The following is a 26,727-nucleotide window of genomic DNA, read 5'->3' as shown; positions in this document are numbered from 1 at the left end:
ATTACTGCACGAGATCTGCAGCTGCGCCGAATCGAGTCCACGACCAGCTCGTAGGTACAAATTATTATCATTTTAATAGTTACTATTTATTATTATTATTATTATTATTGTTATCATCGTCGTCGTAGTACAATGTATGTGTACGTAGAAGCTTGGATGTTTCTATCTATTTTCGACAACTCGCCGCCGTCAGTATATATATGTGTGTGTGAGCCGTCATAGGCATGGGTTTAATTGACTGATAAATGATAAGGTATTGCACACAAAAAACGATTCCGAGAGAAGATAGGTCGCCAGAATCAATGATTAACTAAACACATTTTAGGATATAATTAATAATTTTGTATTGCTATAAAAGAAATTACTAAAAGGTTAAATTAATTTTCGGTGAAAACAGGATTTTAAAATGTCATTGTGTGTATACAATAAAATAAAATACTTGAACAATTCCAAGAACCCACAAAATGTTTTATCGGCATTTATACAGTAAAAAACTAAAAAAAAAAATTCAAATTTCAAACGTCAATCATTTCTTAAATTTGTTTTGCCGATGATTATTGCCGAAAACAATGGAATTACATTTTTCATCAAAAACCACCCTCGAAGTTGAAAATTGAATCATTTTTTCAACAACTTTATGTGTCTACAAATCATAGTAAAATTAATATATTATCAATCGCTCTGCTCAAAATGTAAAACAATATCTCGTATTCTTCACAAAAATGTATTATACATTATTTTTATTTTTTTATACTTTAATTTTAAAATAATTTTAAATGTGTATTAAATTGTTACGTCATATTTAGAATTGTATAATGTAAATACTATTTCAATTAATTATTTTAAATTATATTATAATAATTTTACATTTTGTCTTGTAAGTATATTGAATGAACGTGATGTACTGACCAATTTATTTAAAACGGGTACACAGAATAAAAAAAAAGAAGATGGAATAAATTTATAAATATTATTTTAAAATCAGTAGATCTCTTCACTCAGAATCTAAAATAATAATCCAATTTAACATGTAAAGGGGTATTGTTTGTATTTTTTTTTGGGGGGGGGGGGGCTATGACCACCAAGCCACCACTCCCAACAACCACTCATAAGCACACCCGGCCAAAAGTTTGGAATTTCAGTGTTTATGATGTAGAGAGAAGTTTATTTTTTGATTTATCGGTTGATTTACGGTAGTTCTGAAGGACAGCCGGAAATCGCTATTATTCATAGCTTCTCTCCATCATAATTTAAAACTTCGTCCACGCAATACAATATTACAATATTATTGTCCCTTATCACTTATATCAGTTGTCAAAATATATTCAGCGTAAACCGATTGCACGAGTACAAGATTCATTACAATTAAAATGAAGCAATCATTAATTGAATGTGTAATGTGTATACTTACAATAACATACGAGGAGTAGGTATACCTATGTATATACGTCGTGTACTCGAGTCTATAATAATAAAAAATAATTTGTCATTCGTTTTGGAGCGCATTTGGTCTACACTTTAGGATATATATTGACCATGACATTCGAATGATGTTTTTTCAATGTCGTTTTCGTAGGACGGTATCCACTTATTGACAGTGCAGAGAAAACAATAAACACCGGACCGTACACATCTTATAATTAAAACATCGCTTGGCATGTGCCACGGTGTGCTCGAGTGGCATAATATTACCAATTTGTGTTCTTATTTTGTTTTGTTCCTCTTCCGTTCCCCCACTTACATTGGAATAACATAAAATATTTCATCCTACATCGTATACAATATACCTACGTAAAAAATCGATGCCTAACACAAGACGGACGTTTCGCTCTCTCCCTCCTTTCATGAATATATTATATATATATATATATATACATATATAGGTATACGCATATCTCACGCGTATTTTTATAGCTATGGTCAAAAATAGATACCGAATAAAATTGTAATATTTATTATTATTTTCATCATCATCATCATCATCATCATCATCTCAATCGTCGTAGTGGCCGTCGTAGTGGCCGTAGCTGTCTTCGTCATCTCGGCCCATTCTGCATCTGCAGCAGCGTTATATTTCGTCGTTCAGTGTTATACCTGCAGTTATTCCGTGGCGTGCAAACTCGCATAGGGCTCTGATGCGATTCGAATTCGATTCGATTTCATATTCCATTCCAGCGACGACGAGACGTGAAGAAATCACTATAAAACAGTGGTCACTCGTATTCGCGACGCTGACGACGGCGCACGCACCTACAAGACTCTCGATTTCGCCGCCGCCGAGGTCGCCTCTGCCGCGCGGGCCCAACGATTCTTCGACCGACGTCACCACAACAGTACGGACTTCGCGATTAATGTGCTCTGCAGGTTAGTGATCGATTACACCACTATTTACTTACAAGATGAATCCGTTCCGATACGTATCCATCATACATCATAATAAATATAATAGCATATAATAATGGAGTGTCTATACGTGTGCACAGTTGGTCCAATCAGTAACTCTACTGGTGTTACTAATCTAGCCTTGTATACAAGTAGACACTTATCCGTATTATATTATATGAAATATATATTATAATTATATTATTTATTGATTTTTTCAAATTTAATTCATTTTGAACCGCATACAGACAAATAGCTGACGATATATACCATGGGTTTTTAGGTAGCTTATGTTACCCTTACCACCTCAACTTTTAACTACCCGACTCTGATTTATATGAAGTCTCCATAAAATCATCTTAACAATTATAGATAATTATAGTTAAGTATACCCATAGGACCTACGGCATAGATAAATACTTTAAAAGAGTTCCATAGACCATAGTCTACATCTCTCCACTCAAATTAAAGTATTTTGTGTTTTTCGTTTGTTTCTTTTTTATCGATTTGACTTGTTTTATGAAATAAAAACTGCCTACTTAATAATACGCAATACTAAATAATGTACGTATTACAATAATTCAGATATGCTGTAAATAATCGATACCTATGATTTGATTTCGGATAAAATAACTAGGTACCAATACATACACATATGTATAAATATGTGTGTTGAACATGAGGTGATACAAATTCGTATTAAAATAAAATAAATTATACTGTTCTGGTTATTTGGTTAGGTGCATTATACATGCATATAGTATAAATATTAAAGTAATATTGTTTAATTTTGTAAATTAAAATAATGATTAATTAAGGCATCTTGTTATCTAAAAATTAACTAATTTATTATGCTTACTTAATAAATTTATTTTATTTTTTTAATACACGTGATAAGATTAAGGTAGATACCTAAGATTTGAGTTTAAAAATCTATAGATTTCTTATTTCGACGAATATATTGTTATGATATCTATAGCGAAACGTAAAGTAGGCTTTTGTAAAGACTAAAGAGTGATGTTAATTGCGCAATAGGTATTCAAACAATTTATCTCAACATGTGAAGAAGAATATTGTGAAATTTAATCGCATTATAATGATAATTTATAGGTACATATATTTTATTAGTTTAGAAATGTATTACGTATATAAAACAGTGTAATTGAATACATACAATAACTTGAGAAATGCTATTGTATTAAATTGCATATGTCTTTAGTGGCCGAAAATAATAAACGGAATAAATTAACAATATACATTTATCATTACCTGTCTATCATCATTCATCGTACATACGTAAAATATTATAATACATACATAAGAAAATGTCAAAATCCCCAATTAATTATAATATATTATTATAAAGCAATTTTCATTAATAAATTATGTAGTGGACAATCAAAAAGAAAATTTATCGATTTCATATGTCCATGTAATCTATAATCGTCTTATCAAAATACACACATTACTATGAATTATGGCAATATGGCCATAATATATTATAGTGGCGAGGTATATCACATATTATGTTTAGTTAACTAAGCAAATATTAAAATACATGTTCACATATCAGATGCATGCTAAATTGTAAATGAAATTAATTTTTTCTTAATATTAACCTATGACATTGGTGATCAATGATAGTAAATTCAAATTAACAATATCCTACAGCTATAGAACAAATTAATTTTAATAGATAACACCAAGCAAATATTTCTTTTAACTTAAATTATGTTGTCATTAATTTTTAAAGTGTTGGCATCTAATATCTTTTATTTTGAAACTTGAACATTTATGTTTATTATTTTTGAATAATTTTGAAAAATAATTTAGAATGCATCCACATATTTCTGGTACATATTTAAAATTGTTAAGTATTGCAATTTGAAACCACAGTCCACGGACAAGGTGCACTACGCAATATAATATTAAACGTATATATATTTTATATATAATATAGTTTTATTGAAAATATAAGTGTATGAGTAAGTATCTAAATATAAACATCAAAAGAGTTAAATGATCCGTTTGATAATGATGAAATATTGGGTGGGTATGAAATAATACACAGGTACACAGGTCCGAAAATATGAGTATAACTTTAATTGAAATGTACATTAATGTATTAGGACTCTGTATTGATATGATGATAATATTATGTATAGAAAACACAATGATTCGACCAGCTCAATATTTGTTTTTGTATTTTAAAATTCTTATTTATGTTCAAATATTCGAAAACAGTTAGATTTATTTTTAACCATACAGTTATAATATAATTATATTGGGTCAAAGTTTTTTCAACAACTTAGCAAGGTTGAATGACTTAACTAAAATGTCTGTACAGCGTACAGAGAGTGCTTAAATCGAAGTAAAAATAAAACTGGTTTTCTCTATATTATATTATTGACCAGACCAGACAAGGCTGTAAAATAACAAAACCGTTGCAGTTTAATCCTGTTTACCGTAACAAATACTCGTGACAAAAAATTAATAATATTCAAACCATGACATTAAATATCAAACCTATCTACCTAATTATATATTAGACACTTTAGGTTTATTTTGCGAAAAAAAAATGTTCACTACTATCGTTATAAGACGTATATCTACTAATTGTCTTATAATATTGTAATTGAATTTATCGAACAATTTAAACTGCGTTTTTTGATATATTTATCATTAAATTGATTGTTTGAATTGAATTTTATATCTTTTTATAATATAATACAAAGGGCCCACTCAATGTTTCCTACTGCTGTAGGAGGATTAAAGGCGATATGTTGTTCTGTAACCTGTATAATATGCTTGCAAATAACATAAATATGTAATTTACTTTTTGATACAACACCGAAAAAAGAAAAATATATTCGTATGATGTGTTCTTTTTAAAAATAAAACATTCAATTGTTAATTCATATACACCAGATTTTTAGATCTTGCTAATTTATTTCATTTATTTCGAAATAATTTTAAATGCTTATGTAAGTCAATAAACTTATGCTAGGTTTCCTAAGGGTACCTATATCATTAACAAAAATAAGTAATAAATTAAATGTAATATTACATCATTTTTTTTTAACCAGATAGAGAAAAGGGTAAATAGGGTTATTACAATTCTTTGGAAATATCAAATTTATCATAATAATATATAGTATAATTAAATTTTGTACAATTAATTGTCAGGTAATTCTATGTTTGTAATATTGTGTTATAGCATCATGACAATGAAATTGTATCATTTGTGTGTCATACTATGTCTATCGAGTACGATCGTTTGGCAGCCAGTCCTATCCGCTGGAATAAAAAAGTGCACTTACTGCTCTGAAGCCGAAGCTTCCAAATATTTGGAAAAAGCAAATTACGAACTGACCCAGTGGACAAACCGAGTCATACACGCCAATTGGAATTGGTTAACAAACTTAACTAACGAGAATGCTGAAAAAAAGGTATGTATATTATATTATTATTAACTTTGGGAAAACTTTAAGTACGCCGTTAACTGCCCATTATCTTATGCATTAAACAATATTATAACGTTTATCTTAATTGTAACCTGTATTTTGCAACTCAAGTTGTTTCGATGACAAACAGACATTATTATTAGGTAGGTAGGTAATATTAAATATTATAATTTCTATTTAAACTTAAAATGTATAGTAATTAATAAAACAAATGTTTATTAAATATAGGCATATAGCTCAATATAGTTATACAAACAATGTACAATAACTTAACTGTATATAAAGTATAAAGTATACAATGGTAAAAAAGTACATTGTTTTAAATTATTTTTGTGACGAGATTTTACTTCCTACTTGTTAATTGGTTGGTATACGGGCAGAAAAGTTTAAATTTATCAATGATTCGGTCTTGCTTCGTGAATATATAGATAGATGGGAAATAATGTTTGTAGGTGATAATTACCATACTTAACACTCAGATTCACCCATATCGCTATACCTGGATACTTGAATAATTGTATAATTTAAAATTTTTTACGATTAGTGGAATAAGTTATTTGAAAAAAGTCTTATATTGAATAATGAATCTATGACATCAGCAAACGATTTAAGCGATAGGTATATTACAGTCTACATGCTCTATAATAATTATTACAAACCGATTATGTTGCTTCAATTTAGGTACAACGTGTATACATTATAGTCATGATGTCGCCATTTTATGCGATTTATGATAATCATTTTAGCAAAAGAGTCGAGAGAAGACAGTAATGGTAATGGGTTGTATAACGCAATAAAAATCTCTTTAGACACCCGAGTTGATTGTTATACGTTTAAAGTTTTCGCTAAAAACGACATGTAAAATAAACGACTGTCAAACTCTTAATGTCTCGGATACAAATGGATTAATTTTTAATCGGATCAAAAGTCAGTAGGTATAATTGGTGTAAGTACTTATATACTAACACCTCTATCGAATTAAATTCACCTGTCGTGAGCTGGCATTGTCAACGTGAAAATTCATTATTAAATACATTTTTGATCACGAGTCAATTTAATTATAATATTGAGTTATGTTTTAATAAAATCTGATTTCATGTCAAACCTGCCGTTTTAGCAGACGCGTACGTGACGTGGCGCTTAAAATCTTATTTATTTTTAATTTTTTTACATTTATAATATGTACCCACGTACCTTTATTTAATGTCTGGCGATATTTTAATACAATTTTTCAGACAGGTACTCAGATAACTCAAAATAATGGAATTGTAAAAATAAATACAAGAATGCAGATTATACATATTACAGTGTCTGGCAGATAAACATTCATGATAAATCGTACAATAAAAATTATTTTATATATTTGAATATTTTTACTAATAATTACATAATATATGCATAATATAATGTATATTATTTTTTTACTATTGAAATTTTAAACATTTTAATATTTGATACAATTATTCCTATATATAATATGAACTTGACTTTATCCAATCGAGCATTTTATTATATTATTTATATACATTATCATTTATATTATTTTATCATTCTATAGTTATTACAAGTCAATAAACAACAGTTTATATTATATTATTGCTGTTTAATATGCGTAGAATATAATATAATTATTAACTATCCGTCATTTTTATAATATTAAAATATATTGCTGTATTTTAAATCATCATTAAACATTTTTTATTCTATTTATATGTTCTATTATGTATTATATAATTAGATTTTGGTTTCATTTTCATTCGTATATTTTATTTATAAATATTCCGTTTAAGAAGAATGTCTATAATAATATTAACCTATATGTATGAATTAGTCGGATTAAAATCAATTAAATATATTCAAATGTTTTCATAAGCACCTTTACCACATTAATATATTATCTGAAATCAACAAACGCGAAGTTATCATTTTAATGTTTTTTACTAAAAGTTAATTGAAGTCTTATATCTAAAATACTACCAGTAATCATAGATAATAATTATAATAAATAGTATGTAAATCGTAAATATTAAATGTAACATAATAAATATATTATGTATATAACGAAAAATGTACGAGCGATTTTTTTACTAACTTTATACAATGTTTAAGTAGACGTTTAAAATGCATATTATGCATCATACACTGCTAGAAAAACAAAAGACAGACTTTTTATTCTTCTTCATTAGCTTAGTATTATAGGTCATGCATTATTCCCAGCGCGTTGAGATCCTTTTGTAATCTGTCCATTCGTCTTGGGCATTGCAGTATTACAGTCGCTATTGACGCTATTACTCATTGGGGTCGATTTTACAACTTCTCGGAACATGTATTCTCATGTCCACCATATACAATATGGCAATGACCAAATTATTTTTCTGAAATTCATCACTATAACTATATTATCCTCTTTTCTCTACAAAAAAGATGACTAATTTATAACTACGGATTGTAAATTGAAAAATAATACGTTTATTAAAAAAAAAAAAAAACAATAATAAATAAACACAGTTTTTCTCGTAATCATGTCGTATTTTCTTCTATCTATAAAGGCGTCTTGTATAGGCAAATCTGATACGTGTATGCAATATATATCGAACATATTTTATGAATGTTTGTAAACATGGTTTTTTTATATTTAAAATTAAATTAATCACCAAAAATAATATAATATTATTGTGTATTGTGTAAAATACGAGTATAAAATAATATTACCTTTAAAATCGTAAGATAATTAATATGTTTTGTTTATTTTTATTTATTACCAGGATGTTTTATTATTATTATTATTATTTGTATTCGATTAAGCCTATTGTTGAATTAAGAAATGGTATTATACAATTGATATCGATACTCAAGATTAACTAAAAATGCAATTTATTATTTTTTTTAAATAGCTTGCCATCAACTTAGAGTTTAGCAAGTTCTTAAAGCGTATGTGGGAAGAAACTGTTAAATATCCATGGTCAACATACAAAAATCCGGATATCAAAAGACAGTTCAAATTAATGTCAGTCTTAGGAACAGATGCTTTACCAGAAGAAAAATTGAAAAAAGTATGTATACAAAGTATTGATAAAAAAAAAAAATTAAATACTTGTAAAATATAAGTCTTTGTAATATTTTGTAGTTAGATGAAATCGTTTCGAAAATGGAAAGTTTGTACGGCAGAGCAACCATTCCTGAGTACGGCGACAACAATTCAAATCGAACTTTGAGTTTGGAACCAGGTATAAATATTTGTTTGCATATAAACATCAACCATTTATCATTTACATTAGTTGGTTATGTAACTAATATGCGTGCAAACGAATTAATGTTAAGTCAGTTATAGTTCGGTTAAAGTGTTATTATACATTTTATTATTTTTTACTTCAAGATATAAATGACATATTGGATAAAAGTACTGATGTAAACGAACTGAAACACGTGTGGGTGCAATGGAGAGAGGCTACGGGAAAAAAAGTTCGATCCATGTATCCGGAATACGTAAGACTGTCCAACGAAGCGGCCAGATTAAACAGTTGAGTAATATTGTGTAGCGCAGTACAAATCTATATACACATATCTTATGGTTTTATTTTTCCAATCGAATTGGACGTTTTTTCATATCGTTCACACACACACACACACACACACACACACACACGCACCATTAAACTTTATGATTAGTGTATTAAAATATTATTGCGTTTTTCATAGATTACACGGATACTGCAGAATTTTGGATTCGAGGATACGACGTCGACGACTTTCGGCCACGAATGGAACGTTTATGGAACCAGATCAAACCTTTGTACTTGCAGATACACGCCTACGTGCGCAGAAAGCTGAGGGAATTATACGGTGACTCGGTGATCACGAAAAGAGGACCTATACCAGCACATTTGCTCGGTAAGTTTAAGTTTACGACAGCTGCTAATCATGTAGTCGTTTATTGCATTATAATGACGTCTATGACATTCGCTGTACATGTTTGTCAGGTGATATGTGGGCGCAGTCGTGGGAACGTTTGGATGAATTTACTCGACCCTATCCAACCATCGACGACGTAAACCCCACATCCGCCATGATCAATCAGGTAATAGACTATAGTTATCAATGTATTTAATTATTACAAAATAAGGTTTTTTAAGGAAAGTTACACAAACCCCTGGGTCTGCAGCTTTTGTCTATTTTTTTCTGTTGAACAGACGTGTCATATCATAACATGCCAAGCAATATACTGACCAAATTTTATAAACACCGCCGAAAATAAAATCGTATTTTGTATTTCAGAACTACACTCCGAAAAAAATGTTTAAAGTGGCAGAAGAATTTTTCACATCGTTAAACCTGAGCGCAATGCCCCAAACTTTCTGGGAAAAATCTATTTTGGAGAAGCCAAATGGTCGCGATCTGGTATGCCATGCATCAGCATGGGACTTTTACGATTCTAATGACTTTAGAATCAAACAATGCACATCGGTAAATTTTATGGATTTCATAACTGCCCACCACGAGATGGGACACATCCAATATTTCCTACAATACAAAGACCAGCCATTCATATACCGCGAAGGAGCTAACGAAGGTATATTATTATATATTATTATAATCAAATAATTTGACAATATACGGGTAGGTATTGTAAATTGTAATATGTAGTATTGTACAGTATTGTAATTTGCAATATTGTATTGTAACTATTGTGATTTTTAATACCTATTAAAGTATTGCACTATGTAACGTATAGTGTCATATCAGTATATCAGTTGAATGCTTTAAAAGTTATAAAAATTTAAATAGTCGTAAATGTTAACCTAAAAAACAAACAAACGTTAAAAGCTTTTAAATTAAAAATTATTTTTTTATTCAGAACATTCATTAGGTAATGTTTGTGTGTCTTGCTCTTGCAGAACAAAATGATACACATTACATAATACTTGATATATTTTTAATAGTATACACTACACCCAACCATTTTTATTCCTACACTGTTTAAGTGTGAAAAAAACTCTGTATGTTAGTAAAAGCCCATTACACATTTATCGATTTATTTATTTAAGTATTAATATCGGACTTTTCGTTGGTGTAACATCAAATTATAATAACTGTTGTCATTAATAATAAAAAGCATTCTCGGCAGCAATGTATATAGTGAATAAATTATATTGTAGTTCATTCTTCATATCTACATCTTTTTTTATTTAGACCATTAACGAGCACGTGTGATTATATATTTATGTACAATAACGGACAGTGACTACATCGATAAGAAAACTTTATAGAGTGTACAAATGTTGTGTAACACATTAACACTATTGTTCTGGTGTATAGGTATATTATATGCATAGGCATTTTTATACAATTAAACCTATACAATTGATAAGTGAACAAGAATAATAAACTTCCTTCCTTTGTGAACCGAAGCTACACATGCAGCGGTCCATTCATAGCCCCGGTTTTAGCACATCCCTTTGGTCCTTAGATACAAACAACAAACAACAAACTTAAAAACGCAATTTCATAGCATTTCTGTAAATACCTGATACACTTCATGTGATATTATGCATTATCACTGAAGCATATTATCTAGAATTTCGCTAAACTAGGTTCACTTATCAAGTCTATATGATTAAAAATATAAGAAGTAATAAGTTTGTTGTAGGAGATACAATAATATAGTAATGACTCTTAAACACTTTTTTGGTTTTAACTTATTTTATTTAATACTTTCCGTGAAATCTTAAATATCTGCAGTTATGAGTTATGACTTAAGTTAAAAAATAATCAAATAACTTTATTAACTTGCTTGAAATTTAAATATTAAATATTTTTTATTCATGAGGAGATTAATATTTACGTAATATCAATTTTAATTAAATTTAACTAATCATTTTTGCTAGGTATTTAAAATGTCTTATCTAAATTATTATTTTTTCCTTTGGAAGGTGGAATAATATGTTTGCCCCCCATGTTTTACATTTGGCCCGGCACCACTGGTTACTATATTTTTGATCAACGTTTAGTTTCTACGAAAGTCATAATCATCTATATTCGACTTCATGTATAGCGTTTATCTATTATTTTAAGTTTTACCTGCGTGAACGTGTGATAATAGTATGTTATGGTAAAAACTTAATCTTGAAGTAATTTTTAGTGTCTAATTTAATTAATTACTATGAAGTTATGCACTTATACCTTGAATCTTAATATTATAAAGTTTATTGCTCGTCTAAATAGGTTTCCATGAAGCGATCGGAGATACAATTGCTTTGTCTGTGTCCACGCCAAAGCATTTGCATAAGATTGGTCTGTTGCCTAAGACAAGCCGTACTTACGAAGCTGATATAAATTATCTGTACAAGATTGGATTAGAAAAAATAGTGTTTTTACCTTTCGGATATTTAATGGATTTATGGAGGTGGAACGTGTTCAAAGGTATCACAACGGAAGATCAATACAACTGCGACTGGTGGAAACTTAAGTGATTAGACCATATTTAATATTCTTGAGACGTTCATAAATTGTATTGAAATATATACATACCGACCATTGTATATAAGTATATAAAGGATATAATGTCTGTTGTAGATATTCTTATCAAGGAATCGAGCCACCGGTGACCAGAACTGAAAATGATTTTGACCCGGGATCCAAGTACCACATCGTTGGAAACGTGCCTTACATTAGATACTTTGTGAGTTTCATCGTACAATTTCAATTCCATCAAGCATTGTGCGAGAAAGCTGGCCAGTTTGATCCGAAAAATCCAGCAAGCAAACCGTTACACGAATGTGACATATATCAAAGTACAAATGCCGGAAACGCTTTCAAGTGAGATAATTTAAATAATAATTATATTATATATATTTTTTAAACACATTAAATCCATCAATCTTGATATTTTATGAGCTAAAACAAAACAATTTTTTTTTTAAGAATTGGGATCCTAAACGAGAGCGAATGAAATATGTGTTGTTTATAATCTAAAATATACCTAATATAGTAATATACCTTTGCCCATTAACCGATAACCAAATGTATTTTAAAGATAGCTAGTGATTTTTAAAAAATGCAATGCATATTTAATTCGATATAATTTTTCTTTTTTTTTATTGAAGTAAAGCCCGGCAACTATGGCCATTGGCTGTTTGTAGGGGGAAACGGTTTGGTTTAGAACACGTTTTGTATATGTAGCAAGGATTTTGTTGCTAAAAATCCCAGGTGGTAACCCATCCGGGAGCTAGCAACGCCGACCGGTACGTACACTCAGAGCGTTTCCGCAGTTTGAACGTGTACGACCATGCCTCACCAAGCCACTCCATATATTTATTATAAATGGTAGTCTATGGCCTATGCTATTATGATATTACTGTTCCATAATGTGTAAAAATACATGGATCTCACAAAAAAAAAAAAATAAGAACATTTGAATCATGGAATTATTATTTACGAACATTTTGATTTGTAATTTGAAGAAGAACTCGTGAGGGTACATAAAAATAACTTAATGAGTTTGTTTTAATATTATTTTAGAGACATGCTGAAATTAGGATCGTCGAAACCGTGGTTTGACGCCATGGAACTACTAACGGGGCAAAGAGATATGGACGCTGGACCTTTGTTAAACTATTTCAGTCCTCTATACGAATGGCTTCAAAATGAAAATAAAAGAACTGGAGAACGTCTTGGCTGGGAAACAGATAAAAAGAGTAAGTACCATGCACACCATAATATATTATATATGTATAGGTCAATATTAGATGTTTCCTAAATATAATTTAGAATTTCAAAAAACACTATATTATTGACTATCTTTTAATATTTTTTTCCTTAAATATTATTTTTATAAATATGACGTGTTAAAATATACATTTATTAAGCAATCTATTAAATTATTCGTTTGTAATAATTCTTGTTATTTTTTCTTTTCAGTTTGCTTGAAGAAGGGTGAAACAAGCCAACCTTAATTTTGATTTATTATGATACTACTCTTTTTATTAGTGATTGACAGTATTATAATCATATAACTATTATAGTAATTATTCGTTTATGAGCTATTCGATACGCTAGTTTGGTACACTAGGTTTTAATGTTTCAGTGCATTTTTAATGTGTACATTACTATTTCATTAATTTATTAATATATTAAGTTATTAATTTTATTTTATTCTATTCGACATAAATGCTGTATTGTTATTAGGTATTTATTTATTAAAAAAAAAAGAATAATTAATATACACTTTTCCGTTGTTTATGTTTATTTTTAGTTGGTTATAGGGTGGCTCAATGAAAGCTCGGTACGCTATAAGGTATTGAGACCTGTTGTGCGCACGCTGCTACCTTTTACCTACATGTTTTATGTGCCGCCTACAAATGTTTAAATGTATATCAAATTATCAAATTATCAGTTATCATATTATGTACATTTTGATATAATATGATATCAATAGTACTTACTATTTAGTACTTAGCCATCTAGACCTATTTGTATTGCCTTACTTGCCTATTTAATATTTATCCTACGAACAGGAATTAATACTATCACACCGTTCCACATCAATAAGACGATTTTGACTTAAAAGTTAATAAGTAATAACAATAATAAAAATATAATACCATATAATAATAAATTATTAATAATTAAAAAATACAATGTTTTCTATAAAAATTCAACCAACCTAACACTTCAAGTTACTAAAACTAATAAATTACTTGAATATGCAATAGAAGTATCTAAAAAACTTATCATGAAAATATATACTAAGTATATAATATTAGCTGCAGTTTTATTATTCGTTCAAAATGGTTTTTCGTGTACAATGATTAATCATTGAATTCAAATTAAGATTTTAACATATAAGTAGATAGTAGCTACATTACAGTGACTTTCTTGATTACGAGGTGCCCAGTACACTCGACACCTATACGACCTACATGATACAACTATATATAGTAGAACTGTAATCCAGGGACTTGTACCTTCAGATTTTACAGTTCCGATTCTAGTTCTGGTTCTTAACTATTTCAAGATGAGGATCTGGTTCCGGTTCAGGTTTTAAGAAAATGTAATTTTATGGTTCTGGTTGTAGTTCCGTTTCCGGATTTTACAACACTAAAATATAGTAATAATAGTTTATCGAAGCACTTAAGCACTTGTAGTGATCCCTCATAAAAAGAGTTCTTCAACGCTGGTGTCTGTCAGTGTACGAATCGGGTTGGTTGCAGGATAGGTTTTAAGTAAATTGAACAAACGACACTGTGAGTTAACTATAAGACATAAGTTAGTTTATTAAAAAATATCATGTACATTTGAGAACAGAGCGAAAAGTCTCCGCCCGAGAAATTAGTTTGACCTATAATACTGGGAATAGACTTATTTTTGGCGACGATGTTGACGACCAGGCTCAACGGCCAAACTAAGTCCTACAAATGTGTGATGTCAGACTAATTCTAAATTTACTATGGGAGAGTTCTGTATCTATACAGAAACTCTTCTGGCTAACAAGCACATGGTAGAGACTAGAGGTGGATTTGATAAGTCGCCGACTAGGAGTTGTTGTTGTCCTCGTATGGATTTTTAGAAAAGCACTCGAGCAAGACTTGTGCCATTACTTTTAGCGACGCTCCAGGTATTTAGTTTATTACTATTTGATATTCGTAATTTTGTGCATTAGCATATATATGAAAAATATATTATAAAAATGCATCGTCAAAATGTCAAATCGAAGTATAGTATTACTTATTATATTCCTAGTAGAATGTATACTTTGTGTATAAACCGACTCCGTCGGTTTACTACATTCCTCCCCTCGAAGATGGAAGTCCCGACTTCCCTCAAGTAAAGAAGGGGCGTATGTAATTTGCGCCAAAAACAACCAAAAAAAAAAAAAATATATACATGTAATTTGCGCCACATCTAAAATTGTATTTTGGTAATTTACTTTTTAAGTTTGTAATTAGCGCCACAAATAAAACGAACTCCATGTATATTAAATAAGTAAATTTTCGTTTAGTAATAAAACATATAAAAATCAGTCATATTATAATTATAAATAAATGTATACAAGTAAAACGAACTCCANAATAAAACATATAAAAATCAGTCATATTATAATTATAAATAAATGTATACAAGTAAAACGAACTCCATGCATATTAAATAAGTAAATTTTCGTTTAATAATATAACATATAAAAATCAGTCAAATTATAATTATAAATAAATGTATAAATATAAATTTTCGTTTAGTATGTAAAATTTTCGTAATATAACATTTAATTTTTGAATTAAAATACCTAGCTACTTATAATACCTAGCTTACTCACGTTTTTTTTTTTATATTTATAGCTTAATGAAGAAACTAAGCATTTTCTGTCAATTTTATTTTGTCTGTAGTCTTCATATATATTTGTTGAAAAGTTTCCAAACGAATTTTATTTTTAGTAGAATTTCGTTTTTTAAGATGTATACTTTTAATTTTAATCAAAGTTTTGGTTTGAAATCCTTTCAGTACGTCCAAAAAGTGGTAAATAGTAGGATGTGGGTGATAGAACTCGGAATTGAAACTTGAATGATATGATTCGCAAGCATTAGTGGTGAGAGCTAGTGACGCGATATTCGCAGCCCAAATTATTGGTGGAAATTTAGCCTCTTCATAGATATATGTGTCAACTAAATAATCGGCATATTTTTGAAATCTTATGCCATTAGGGATCGATGACATAAAATATTCAATAAAACAGTTATTGACCTCATTTGGAGAAATAAATTGCAACCCATATGTATGGTTTAGCCACTTGCTTTCTTCTGTTTTATTAATTTGATATACGTTGGATTAGCCTAATTCCTGAATTTTTCTATACCACGATTGAGTTAGGTGAAATCTACAACCAAATATTTTAGTGTCATCCCAGACTTGTCTCAATGCTACATGAATTGCTTCTTCAAAATCAGATATAAATAAATTTGGTTTTAGAGAAAGTTCACGTGCATTACACAAATGTGTGATATTTTAAAATAAATTTACGTAAGTTGAAGTTTTATTGTCTGGAAGTAATGCAAATAAAAGTGGTATATAATGATCATTGCTTATACCATGCAAAGTAAACAATTGCGTAAATAACTTGGGACAATATTCAAAAGTTCCATGCATATTTATAATCTCATATTATAGCATTTAGTTATGGTTTTGCATTTGCTTAATTTTTAATTTTGCAATTCGCCTATATTTAACACCATGACGGCATGACCATCAAATATGCTTTGCTTTGCTATGCAGATGACGATAACGGCTTGCGTTGTAAAGTCACTAGAACACCAGCACAAGTTAAAAATCGAAACTATTAATAACGATAATTTTTACAATAAAAATTGTTTATTTGCGTTAAATTCAATAATTCAATAATTTTTTTCATAAAAGTCATCACCTCGGAGATGTTGCTTGGATAAACTATAATACTTTATGTGTACCGATCACAAATAATCCGACCAAAAATTCACCATATTCAGCTAAAACGATGTTTGCACCGACAACGTCGAGAGTTGACGATGACGATTTCACAAAAATATAATCAATGCTCATATTCGTCGTTTTCACCGATAACGCTGTTTGCACCGACAACGTCGTGCGTTGACGATGACGATTTTACATACAGTGTATAAAGTACAAAAAAAACGTTGGTAATGCGTTTGATAACAACAATATCTCTCCCAGTTTTTCTACATTTTCTCCGGTTACAGTTGGTCGTTTATTACGTTTTATGTCTTAACTGTTCTATAAAAAGTGCGCGCGTAGACCGGTGTCGGTTTCGAGTCGGTCTGCTCAAAATGTTCCCTCTAAGGGCAGTTTTTCTTTGTATTTGTTGAAATACTCGTCCGCCGGTTATTTTAAAAGTTTTTATCGTGTGTTCTGGTTGACTCGGCCATGCTATCTCCCGCCGCCCGTTAATTACCTAACTCGACGCGATACTGACCACATACGTGCGACATATACACTGTGTGCCTAGAAGCATTTATAAACGACGCGATCACTTATACACCGTGAGTCAAGTGATTACCTTATTTTCAAATTATCCCTTAACTTACCAATTCCTTTATTATTTTAATCTACTTTTGTCGTCAAATTTGCATAATGTCTCCAACCCCAACAAAATCATCACAAATTAATACTAGATCTGCAACTGTTAATAAAAAGCTTCGGCTCCTGTAACCATGGATGATCTTCATCACTCTATCGCAGAGATTCGCAGTTCACAGATTGATATGCTTGGATAGTGTAAAGCTATGAATTTGTCACAAAACTCTAAACTAGCTGAATTGTTATCAAGTATTGATTTTCTTAAATCCCAACTCGTTGAGATAAGGTCGGAAAATACTACCCTCCGCAACGAAATTGCTACCCTCAATAACAGAATTCAAGTTTTGGAAAATTCTACTGATGTTTCAAGTAACATGCCTCAGCTGATTCAAGAATTTGCTAACCGTGAAATATGTGCTCGTAACATTATAGTGCATGGCCTCCAAGAGTCTTCTTCCAATGATCCTACAGTTCGAATTGCATCTGATATTAAATTACTCAATGATAATATTCATCCGTGTAACTTAACTTTACCTCACGATCTTAAGTTATTTAGGTTGGGCCGCAAGATAAGTGGTAAACCTCGACCTCTAAAGGTGGTACTTCAATCTAAGGAAATGGCTCTCAGCTTGGTGTCTGTCTTCAACTCTCATAAGCGAACTCAATAGGTCCCAGCTAACTCAATCTCCATCTCACGTGACCGCACCCTCCTCAAGCGTCAAGAAATTCGTCGTGTCTACACAGAGCTTGAAAACCGTAAGAAAAACGGTGAACACAACATCTCCATCAAGTATAGGAATGGAATTCCACTTATTATACCTAATGATGGTGGTGTTTCTGGTAGTCACTCGAATCATCCGTCTTCTTCGCTTTCAAAAAACTAGTCACCTGCATGCATTCATTCATCTCCAAGGACTGTCATCATCCTATCTTCACGGTAACCCCTAACTGTACTATTTGTAATAATCTCAATTCTTCCATGAATATCTATGTACAAGAGTTTCTCTCATTCAAAAATAAATTCTCTAAAACTAATTATCTATCGTTAAGTAAAGAAATGTATAATTTAAATTTTTATTACCAAAATGTTAGAGGCCTTAGATCAAAATTATTCAATCTGCATTCTAACTTTGTTCTTTTATCATATGATATTTTTTTACTAACGGAGACCTGGCTCTCTGATGATATAAACAATGCTGAGCTTAACTTTTCCGGTTATACTATATTTAGATGTGATAGAAGCATTCATTCTAGCAACCTCTCTCGTGGTGGTGGAGTTCTTATAGCAGTTAGGAATAATTTACGGCCTCAGCTCGTCCCTACTGGTGTACAAAATGTCGAACAATTATTTGTTCGTATTTCTGTAACAAATGAACTCTCTGCTCTCATTAGTGTGGTATACATCCCCCCCCTCCCCCCAATGCAAACCTGTCACTTCACGATACCTATACGAAATCTGTAGACCTAACGTGGGAATCATCTAATTGTAATCTAGGTGTATTTTGTGGTGATTTTAACTTACCAGGTACATCCTGGAGTTCCACTAACCAGGGTCTCATGTTTAGTGGCACAGTCAATGATAAATCTTCTCTAATTGGTGATCAATTTATCAGTATGGACTTCCTCCAATTGAATTCTATATACAACAGTTCTGGTTCCCTTCTTGATTTGATATTCGCCAATAAAGAAAGTATCTCTGTTGATGTAGCTCCAGTCAGTCTTGTCCCCTGTGACATCTATCATCCAGCTTTGTCATTTAATTATCAAGTTCCTTTCCCTTTATTTATGCTAGATGATAGTCACTCGTTTCGTGATTTTCACAATGCTGATTTTGACTCTATTGCTAAAGCCTTAGCCGACAATGACTGGTCTACTACTTTTAACACACAGCCTGCTGACTTATCTGCCACAAGGTTACATTATTCTATTCTTGACGCCATTCAACGATTCGTTCCACTTAAATCATTTCTTAGATCAACCTTCCCGTCATGGGTTTCCCCCGTTCTCAAATCTCTTCTTTTTAAAAAAAAAATCAGCTCATAAATAATTCAAAAAAACAGGCTCGTTCCATGACTACAACTCGTTCTCCAATCTTCGTTCTCAATGTAAAGCATTATCTAAATCATGTCTAAGGACTCATATCAATGTTGCTCAATCCCGACTCTCCTCTAACCCACGTGATTTCTGGTCTTTGAGTCATGACTCTTCTTCGATTCCTAATCAAGTATACTTGAATGATATCTCTGCTAATGGTCCCGATGTTGCTCAACTTTTTTCTTCTTTCTTCGCCTCTACTTATAAACAACCTTCAGCTGCCCCTAACTTAGCTCTAATGAATATTGAAATCCCACAGTTCTCTTTCTTACCTAGCCATTTATCTATTTTCATTGAGGACGTATCTGATGCTCTCGTGACGTTATCTAATGTCCGTGGGGTGGGCCCTGATGATATTCCAGCTTCTTTACTTTTTAAATGTCGTGAGGTGCTATGTTCCCCGCTCTGCACTATTTTCAACAAGTCTCTCACTGAGGGTATTTTTCCAGCTGTTTGGAAAATTAGTCGTGTTACACCGATCCTAAAATCTGGTGATCCAACTCTAGTCATGAATTATAGACCAATATCAAATCTTCCCTTCATTGGTAAACTTTTTGAACAGATAGTTCTTAAAAAAATTGAACGCTCTCTTCATTCTACATTGTCTACAGACCAACATGTCTTTTTTCCTGGTCGTTCCACTATAACCAGTTCTCTAGATTTTTCTTGCTTTATCCGTGATGCCTTTAGAGATAGTTCCCAAGTTGACGCTATTTTCACCGACTTTTCAAAAGCATTTGATTCAGTTGATCATAACTCTCTCATCTACACTTTGGATAAACTGGGAATAGGTTTTCCTCTTTTATCATGGATTCGCTCATACCTAGCGGATAGATGGCAATATGTTAAGTTGTTCAATATTTCATTAAGTAAATTTAAGGTTTCTTCTGGCGTTCCGCAAGGTGGACATTTATCTCCATTACTATTTAATATTTTTGTTAATTCAATATTTAGCAATGTTCCTTCGGTCTGTTTACTTCTTTTTGCTGATGATGCTAAGCTGTTCTCCAGGATATCTTCCAGTACAGATTGTGACTTCCTTCAATCATCATTCAATAATTTTATTAACTGGTGTCAGGCTGTCGGCCTTGCCCTAAACTTTGATAAATGTAAAATCATATCATTCTACAGATCACGGATTCCAATGGATCACGTATATACTTATAATGACTCACCCCTAACTCGAGTGTCTGAAGTAAAGGATCTATGTATAATATATACTTCCTCACTTTCCTTCAGACCTCATATTGACTATATCACTTGTATGGCTTTACGTCTTCTGGGATTCGTTCGCCGCCACACTAAACACTTCAACTCAGCACCTTGCATTATAACCCTTTATTCTGCTCTTAATCGTTCAATTCTCGACTATGGGTCAGTCATTTGGAATCCTCATCTTAAAACGGAAATAAAACTTATTGAACGAGTCCAGACTAGATTCCTAAGCTATATGCAGGCTTCTTATTAAAAATTGAACACCCCCAACATTCATACCAACCTGTCATGGACGCGCTTAATCTCCTCTCCCTCGAAGACAGGCGACTAATTGCGGATCGCAACTTCCTTTTAAAATTAATCCAGGGTAAAATTGATGCTCCACGTCTCCTTGAGCGTATTAGCTTTAGAGTTCCTACCGCCAATACCAGATCAACCGATTCCTTTCACATCCCAACTTCCCGTTCAAACTTTTTATCTAATGATCCTTTGGTTAGAGCTATGCGCAATTTAAATAATAATAATTTTGATATATGGCCTTAAATTTCGTATTCACCCAACGTGTGTAATTTTCCTATTATAATTATTATTATTCTTATTTCTTAGTATATTGTTTAACATTATCATTTATGTATTTTATTCTTATCACTAACGTTAATTTATGTAATATCGTTATTGCTATATTTAAAAAGCCGTTTGGCGTTTATACAAATAAATAAAAAAAAAAAAAAAAAATATAATCAATGCTCATGTATGCCGTTTTTTGACTAAATCTATGTTTGCACCGACAACGTCTCGCGTTGACGATGACGATTTCACATAAAATATAATCAACGCCAATATTCGTCGTTTTCGTCCAAAACGATGTTTGCACCGACAACGTCGTGCGTTAACGATGACGACTTCACATGAAATATAATCAATGCTCATATTTGTCGTTTTTTGACTAAATCTATGTTCGCACCGGCAACGTCTCGCGTTGACGATGACGATTTCACATAAAATATAATCAATGTTTATATTTGTCGTTTTTTCACTAAATCTATGTTTGCACCGACAACGTCAAGCGTTGACGATGACGATTTCACATAAATATAATCAATGCTCATTCGTATATATTATGTATTTATATTAAACCTAGTAATAAGTATTTAGCAGTAAGCAACTCTAAAGAACTTTACGCTACATATGATGAATTGTACCATACTCATTGTAAACATTCTAGAGATTTCCTATTATGTCCTGAAATAAATCCTTTACATCCACGACATCTGCGACCAACATGTGAGGTACAATTACTACACATGCTCCAGTTGAAGCTCCACGCACCTGTGAAATAATGCACGTTCAAATCGCAACCACCATTTTTCATAAAAAAAAAACGTTTTAAGAATGAATGGATCTACGTAACCAATAATGATGTAATAGTCATAACACGTGATGAAGACAAGGAATCAACTAATCATTCACTCAAGGGAGTATGAATCATGCATCTAAACGACACTTGCAAAGAGTATGCAATTAGAGACATGAGTAATGGTAGAGACACAATAGTACACCAAATAAATCAACATCTACACCTTGTAATATATTAGTGACTGGTTCTATAATAGCTGAATATTTGGCAATAACCCTTAAGCAAACTAAAAACTGTAGAGTAGTTATCGAATTAAAAATATATAGTGATTTAACTGATGTGTCTCTATTGCCATTAATTTTAAGATAATTTAGGGCTTCAATAATATCAATATAGTTTTCATAAAATTTTCTTAATGCTTTGTGAGATTCTGACCATCTTGTTAAACATAACTTTGTCAAACTTGGAACAACTGAATTTCTAAGAGAACTTTCTTTAAAAAAAATAATTGTTTCTTTGATAATTGAAATTGTGTTCCGAATTTCTGTTATACATAGAATTTAATTCATTTAGCACTAAATTTAATCGGTGACTTGAACAATGTACATATATTGCTTTATTATACCTATCTTGAATTCATTTTTGAACCCCACTAATATGGCCAGACATAGTACTGGCACCATCATAGCCTTGACGGCTTGACCAATTAATTTATTTAAATCTAAGCCCCAATTAAGCAAAGACTCAATAATGGAATTTGAAATACTTTCTGCATCTAATTTATTAAGAGCTATAAATCCCAGAAAATCTTCTCTCGTAGTTGTTAATCCGTTTTCATTAAAAGTATATCTTATACTTATAGACATTTGTTCTGTTCCACATATATCCATTGATTCATCAGCAAGAACAGAATAACATTCAGCTTTTTTAATTTGTTCCAAAATAATATTTGAAGTAACCGTCCAAAAAATTGTAATAAAATTATTTTGAATGTGATGAGACAAATAAGTTGCATTCTTTGGGGCATTTTTAAAATGATCCTCTAAAATAGTATCACCACATTCTACTCTAACTTCAACAAATCGTAGAATCATCAGAATGATCTCTTAATGGTAGACCATGTGCCCCAAGGAAAAATATTGATGAAACTATTGACTTCAGTTTTAATCTATTATTCTCTATCATTAATTTAACCGAGTTATCAATCATTTGGTGAACAATAATTAAAATAATAAATACATAATTTTTACATAACTTCATAAATGAATCTCAATTGAGTCAATAAAATTATGTTATAATTAATATGCGTGACGCCGTGACATTAAATAAACAATATTTAAAAAAAAATTCCCAGTAGGGGCAATGGCCCCTTTGCCCCCCCCCCCCTGCGGGCGCCATTGAGTATAGTACAATTCATCATATGTAGCGTAAAGTTCTTTAGAGTTGCTTACTGCTAAATACTTATTGCTAGGTTTAATATAAATACAATCGTTTCCGGTGCATACTGGCACAGGTATTAAGTTATATAAAATAAACATTAAATTTAACAGAAAAACCGGCTTCTTGACTAGCGCTTTCGCTTTCTTTTTGATTTTTCCCGTTATACATGCGCTTCCTTCAGTCTTTTATGTTGTGGTTGTTTTTCTTACGATACGCGCAGAATCTAACCTAATCCCCCTCCCCCGTCTAGTTTGAGTAGTAGTAAAACATAAGTTTTTTAGTAAGTTAAATAAAATTAGTATGTATTTTGAATCATAACAATAAATAATTGTGTGTGAAACTGTGAAGTGTATTATAGTCCCGCCGGCGAGAGAACGCTACTCGTTCGCGCATCCAAATGACAGAGCTCCGCGGTTTCGTAGTGTGCGTCAGACAATAATATTGTGTCTTTTTGATTACACTACACCGCGGTATTTTAGCCGTAAGGTCCTAATGGGTTTTGCCGCCGCGGTTTTTCTAACGAATCTAGACGTCGTCGTCTAGTTTTATGAATTTATTTATAAATCGGTAAATATAATATGAAAATAATTATTATTACGACTATCTATATATTTTATTGACACACACAAATGCGGTGGTATGCTTCCATGTTCCATAGTTCCGTGCATTATTTTTACATCAAAACCAGCGGTATCGATACACTGTTTTATTCTTACATAATACAAATATGAGACAATTGCAGACGCATCTTCAATTAAAACGACATTAGATAATGAATATTTCAAATTGTACAGATTGCTAATGCCTATTAAAATATAATTTAAATAAAAATAATTTTCAGTTGGCGCCCCTTCCGCGCTGGCGCCCTGGGCAGTCGCCCACGTCGCCCATAACTTTCGCCAGCCCTGCCAATACCACTTAAAAGGGAGCCATGCAGTAGCACAGCCTCGGCAGATGTATCATAGCCACGGAGACCAGAGCAACTTCTCGTCACACACGCACACGCTATTATATTATATTATATTATAGTATATTATACACTTACCATATTTTCTGCTAAATAAACGTTATTCTTCAGTTCAAATTGGTACTTATTGCGCTTGTCTCAAAAGCTTTTGGAATCGTCAGTTTACTACACTTATCTACTTCCCAAATTTTTCATATTCATTAGCATAATTGATGATTTTGTAAGATAGAATATATGGTTGATACAATAATATGTTTTATTAATATTTTTGCGCTTAATACATTTATACAATTGTGAAGCTTTTGAAAATAAATTGGTTACACTAAGTTAACCCACCTGCTGTTCTGTGTCTGTGATAAGTATTAAAATATGTTAGTGATAAGAGTTTAACAAGAAAATTCAAAATAATAACAATTTTATCTAATCACAATGATATAAAAAATAATCCTCGTCAAGAGGTAAGAGAAGAGAGTGCCCAAGTGTTTAGTGTTGAATTCCGATCTTTGAAAGCCTTGAAAATTATAAATTAATTTATCCACTTGAGTATTATTAACTATTCAGTCGTGGTTGAGCCACAGTCAGGTACCTATAAAGTATAATAAGGTACCAGGTAGGTACCTACTACCTTGTTTGTTTAAACCGAAAGGTGACAAGTAATAACGCAAATGGTATTTTTTAGGTTTTAATATTTAATTTGGAATGAGAATCGAGATTATTCTTTAAATGTTAAATGTCTTAAACATTTTTCGGAAATTAACTTCTAAAAACATTTCGCTTGTACGGCAGATCACAATGGTAAAATATTTGAAACAAGACGAGGCCATCAACATCGATCAAGAATTGTTTAATGTGTATAAATTTAGTGTTGACCAATTAATGGAGCTGGCTGGCCTAAGTTGTGCCACAGCTATACAAAAATGCTTTCCACCAATTAGTCACCCAAGAGTGTTAGTGCTCTGTGGACCGGGTAACAATGGTGGTGACGGTCTGGTGTGTGCAAGACATATGAAACTATTTGGTTACTTATCCGAAGTGTATTATCCTGTGCGCACCGACAAGCTCTTGTACAGTAACCTTGTTCATCAGTGTGAGACTTCTGGTGTGCCCGTGTCTGATTCTCTGGCTGACAACATTTCCACATATGACCTCATAGTAGATGCGTTGTTTGGTTTTAGTTTCAAGCCACCAGTGCGAGCAAAATTCCTGCCTGTCATGAATGCGTTGAAAACAGTCGACAAACCAATCTGTAGCATAGATGTCCCCAGCGGCTGGAGCATAGAAGGAATTCCTGATAGTGATGGAATTAATCCAGAGCTGTTGATTTCGTTGACAGCACCAAAGGAATGTGCCAAAAGTTTCAAAGGAAAATATCATTATTTAGGTGGAAGATTTGTACCCAAAGAACTGGAAGAAAAATACCAATTAGAATTGCCTGCATATCCTGGTGCAGAATGTTGCGTACAATTATAAATCACATGTGTGCATAATTTAGTTTTAAAAATATTTTATAATATATATTTGTTTTGTGTTTTAATTCAGAAAAAAATTAAATAAAAATAAATGTAAATTATAGTGTTGATATAATTTATTTTTATATATTATCTAAGTACAAATGAATTCTTATTTCTTTTTGCAGTCAGTACATTTTAAGTATGCAATAGTATATTGCTTACTTTTTGAAATCTATTATTCCTCTAACTTCTGTTTTAGTCTATATGTTAACATAATTATGAGCCGAGTGTTAAAAG

At 31.3% G+C, this 26,727-nt stretch overlaps 2 protein-coding genes across 4 annotated transcripts; both read left to right on the top strand.

Moving 5' to 3' along the window:
* Positions 1–1,980: 1,980 nt before the first annotated feature.
* LOC111040205 (angiotensin-converting enzyme-like) lies at positions 1,981–14,028 on the top strand. 2 transcript variants are annotated; one of them, XM_022324023.1, is made up of 12 exons: positions 1,981–2,364; positions 5,600–5,831; positions 8,741–8,899; positions 8,974–9,073; positions 9,223–9,366; positions 9,546–9,737; positions 9,827–9,924; positions 10,122–10,416; positions 12,069–12,312; positions 12,420–12,662; positions 13,365–13,540; positions 13,764–14,027. In XM_022324023.1, the coding sequence occupies exons 2-12, from the start codon at positions 5,604–5,606 to the stop codon at positions 13,796–13,798; spliced, it is 1,914 nt and encodes a 637-aa protein (XP_022179715.1). In that variant the 5' UTR covers positions 1,981–2,364; positions 5,600–5,603; the 3' UTR covers positions 13,799–14,027. The 2 variants fall into 2 exon arrangements, with proteins under 2 accessions (XP_022179715.1, XP_022179708.1); XM_022324016.1 differs by lacking the exon at positions 1,981–2,364 and having other exon boundaries at positions 5,604–5,831; positions 13,764–14,028.
* An 11,359-nt stretch (positions 14,029–25,387) lies between these two features.
* On the top strand, positions 25,388–26,551 carry LOC111040224 (NAD(P)H-hydrate epimerase). 2 transcript variants are annotated; one of them, XM_022324051.1, is made up of 2 exons: positions 25,388–25,561; positions 25,659–26,551. In XM_022324051.1, the coding sequence occupies exon 2, from the start codon at positions 25,703–25,705 to the stop codon at positions 26,447–26,449; it is 747 nt and encodes a 248-aa protein (XP_022179743.1). In that variant the 5' UTR covers positions 25,388–25,561; positions 25,659–25,702; the 3' UTR covers positions 26,450–26,551. The 2 variants fall into 2 exon arrangements, with proteins under 2 accessions (XP_022179743.1, XP_022179737.1); XM_022324045.1 differs by having other exon boundaries at positions 25,388–25,589.
* Positions 26,552–26,727: the final 176 nt, after the last annotated feature.

Source organism: Myzus persicae, unplaced genomic scaffold, assembly GCF_001856785.1.
Source record: "Myzus persicae strain clone G006 unplaced genomic scaffold, MPER_G0061.0, whole genome shotgun sequence".
NCBI lineage: Eukaryota > Metazoa > Arthropoda > Insecta > Hemiptera > Aphididae > Myzus > Myzus persicae.
This window is presented reverse-complemented; position numbering and strand designations above follow the sequence as displayed.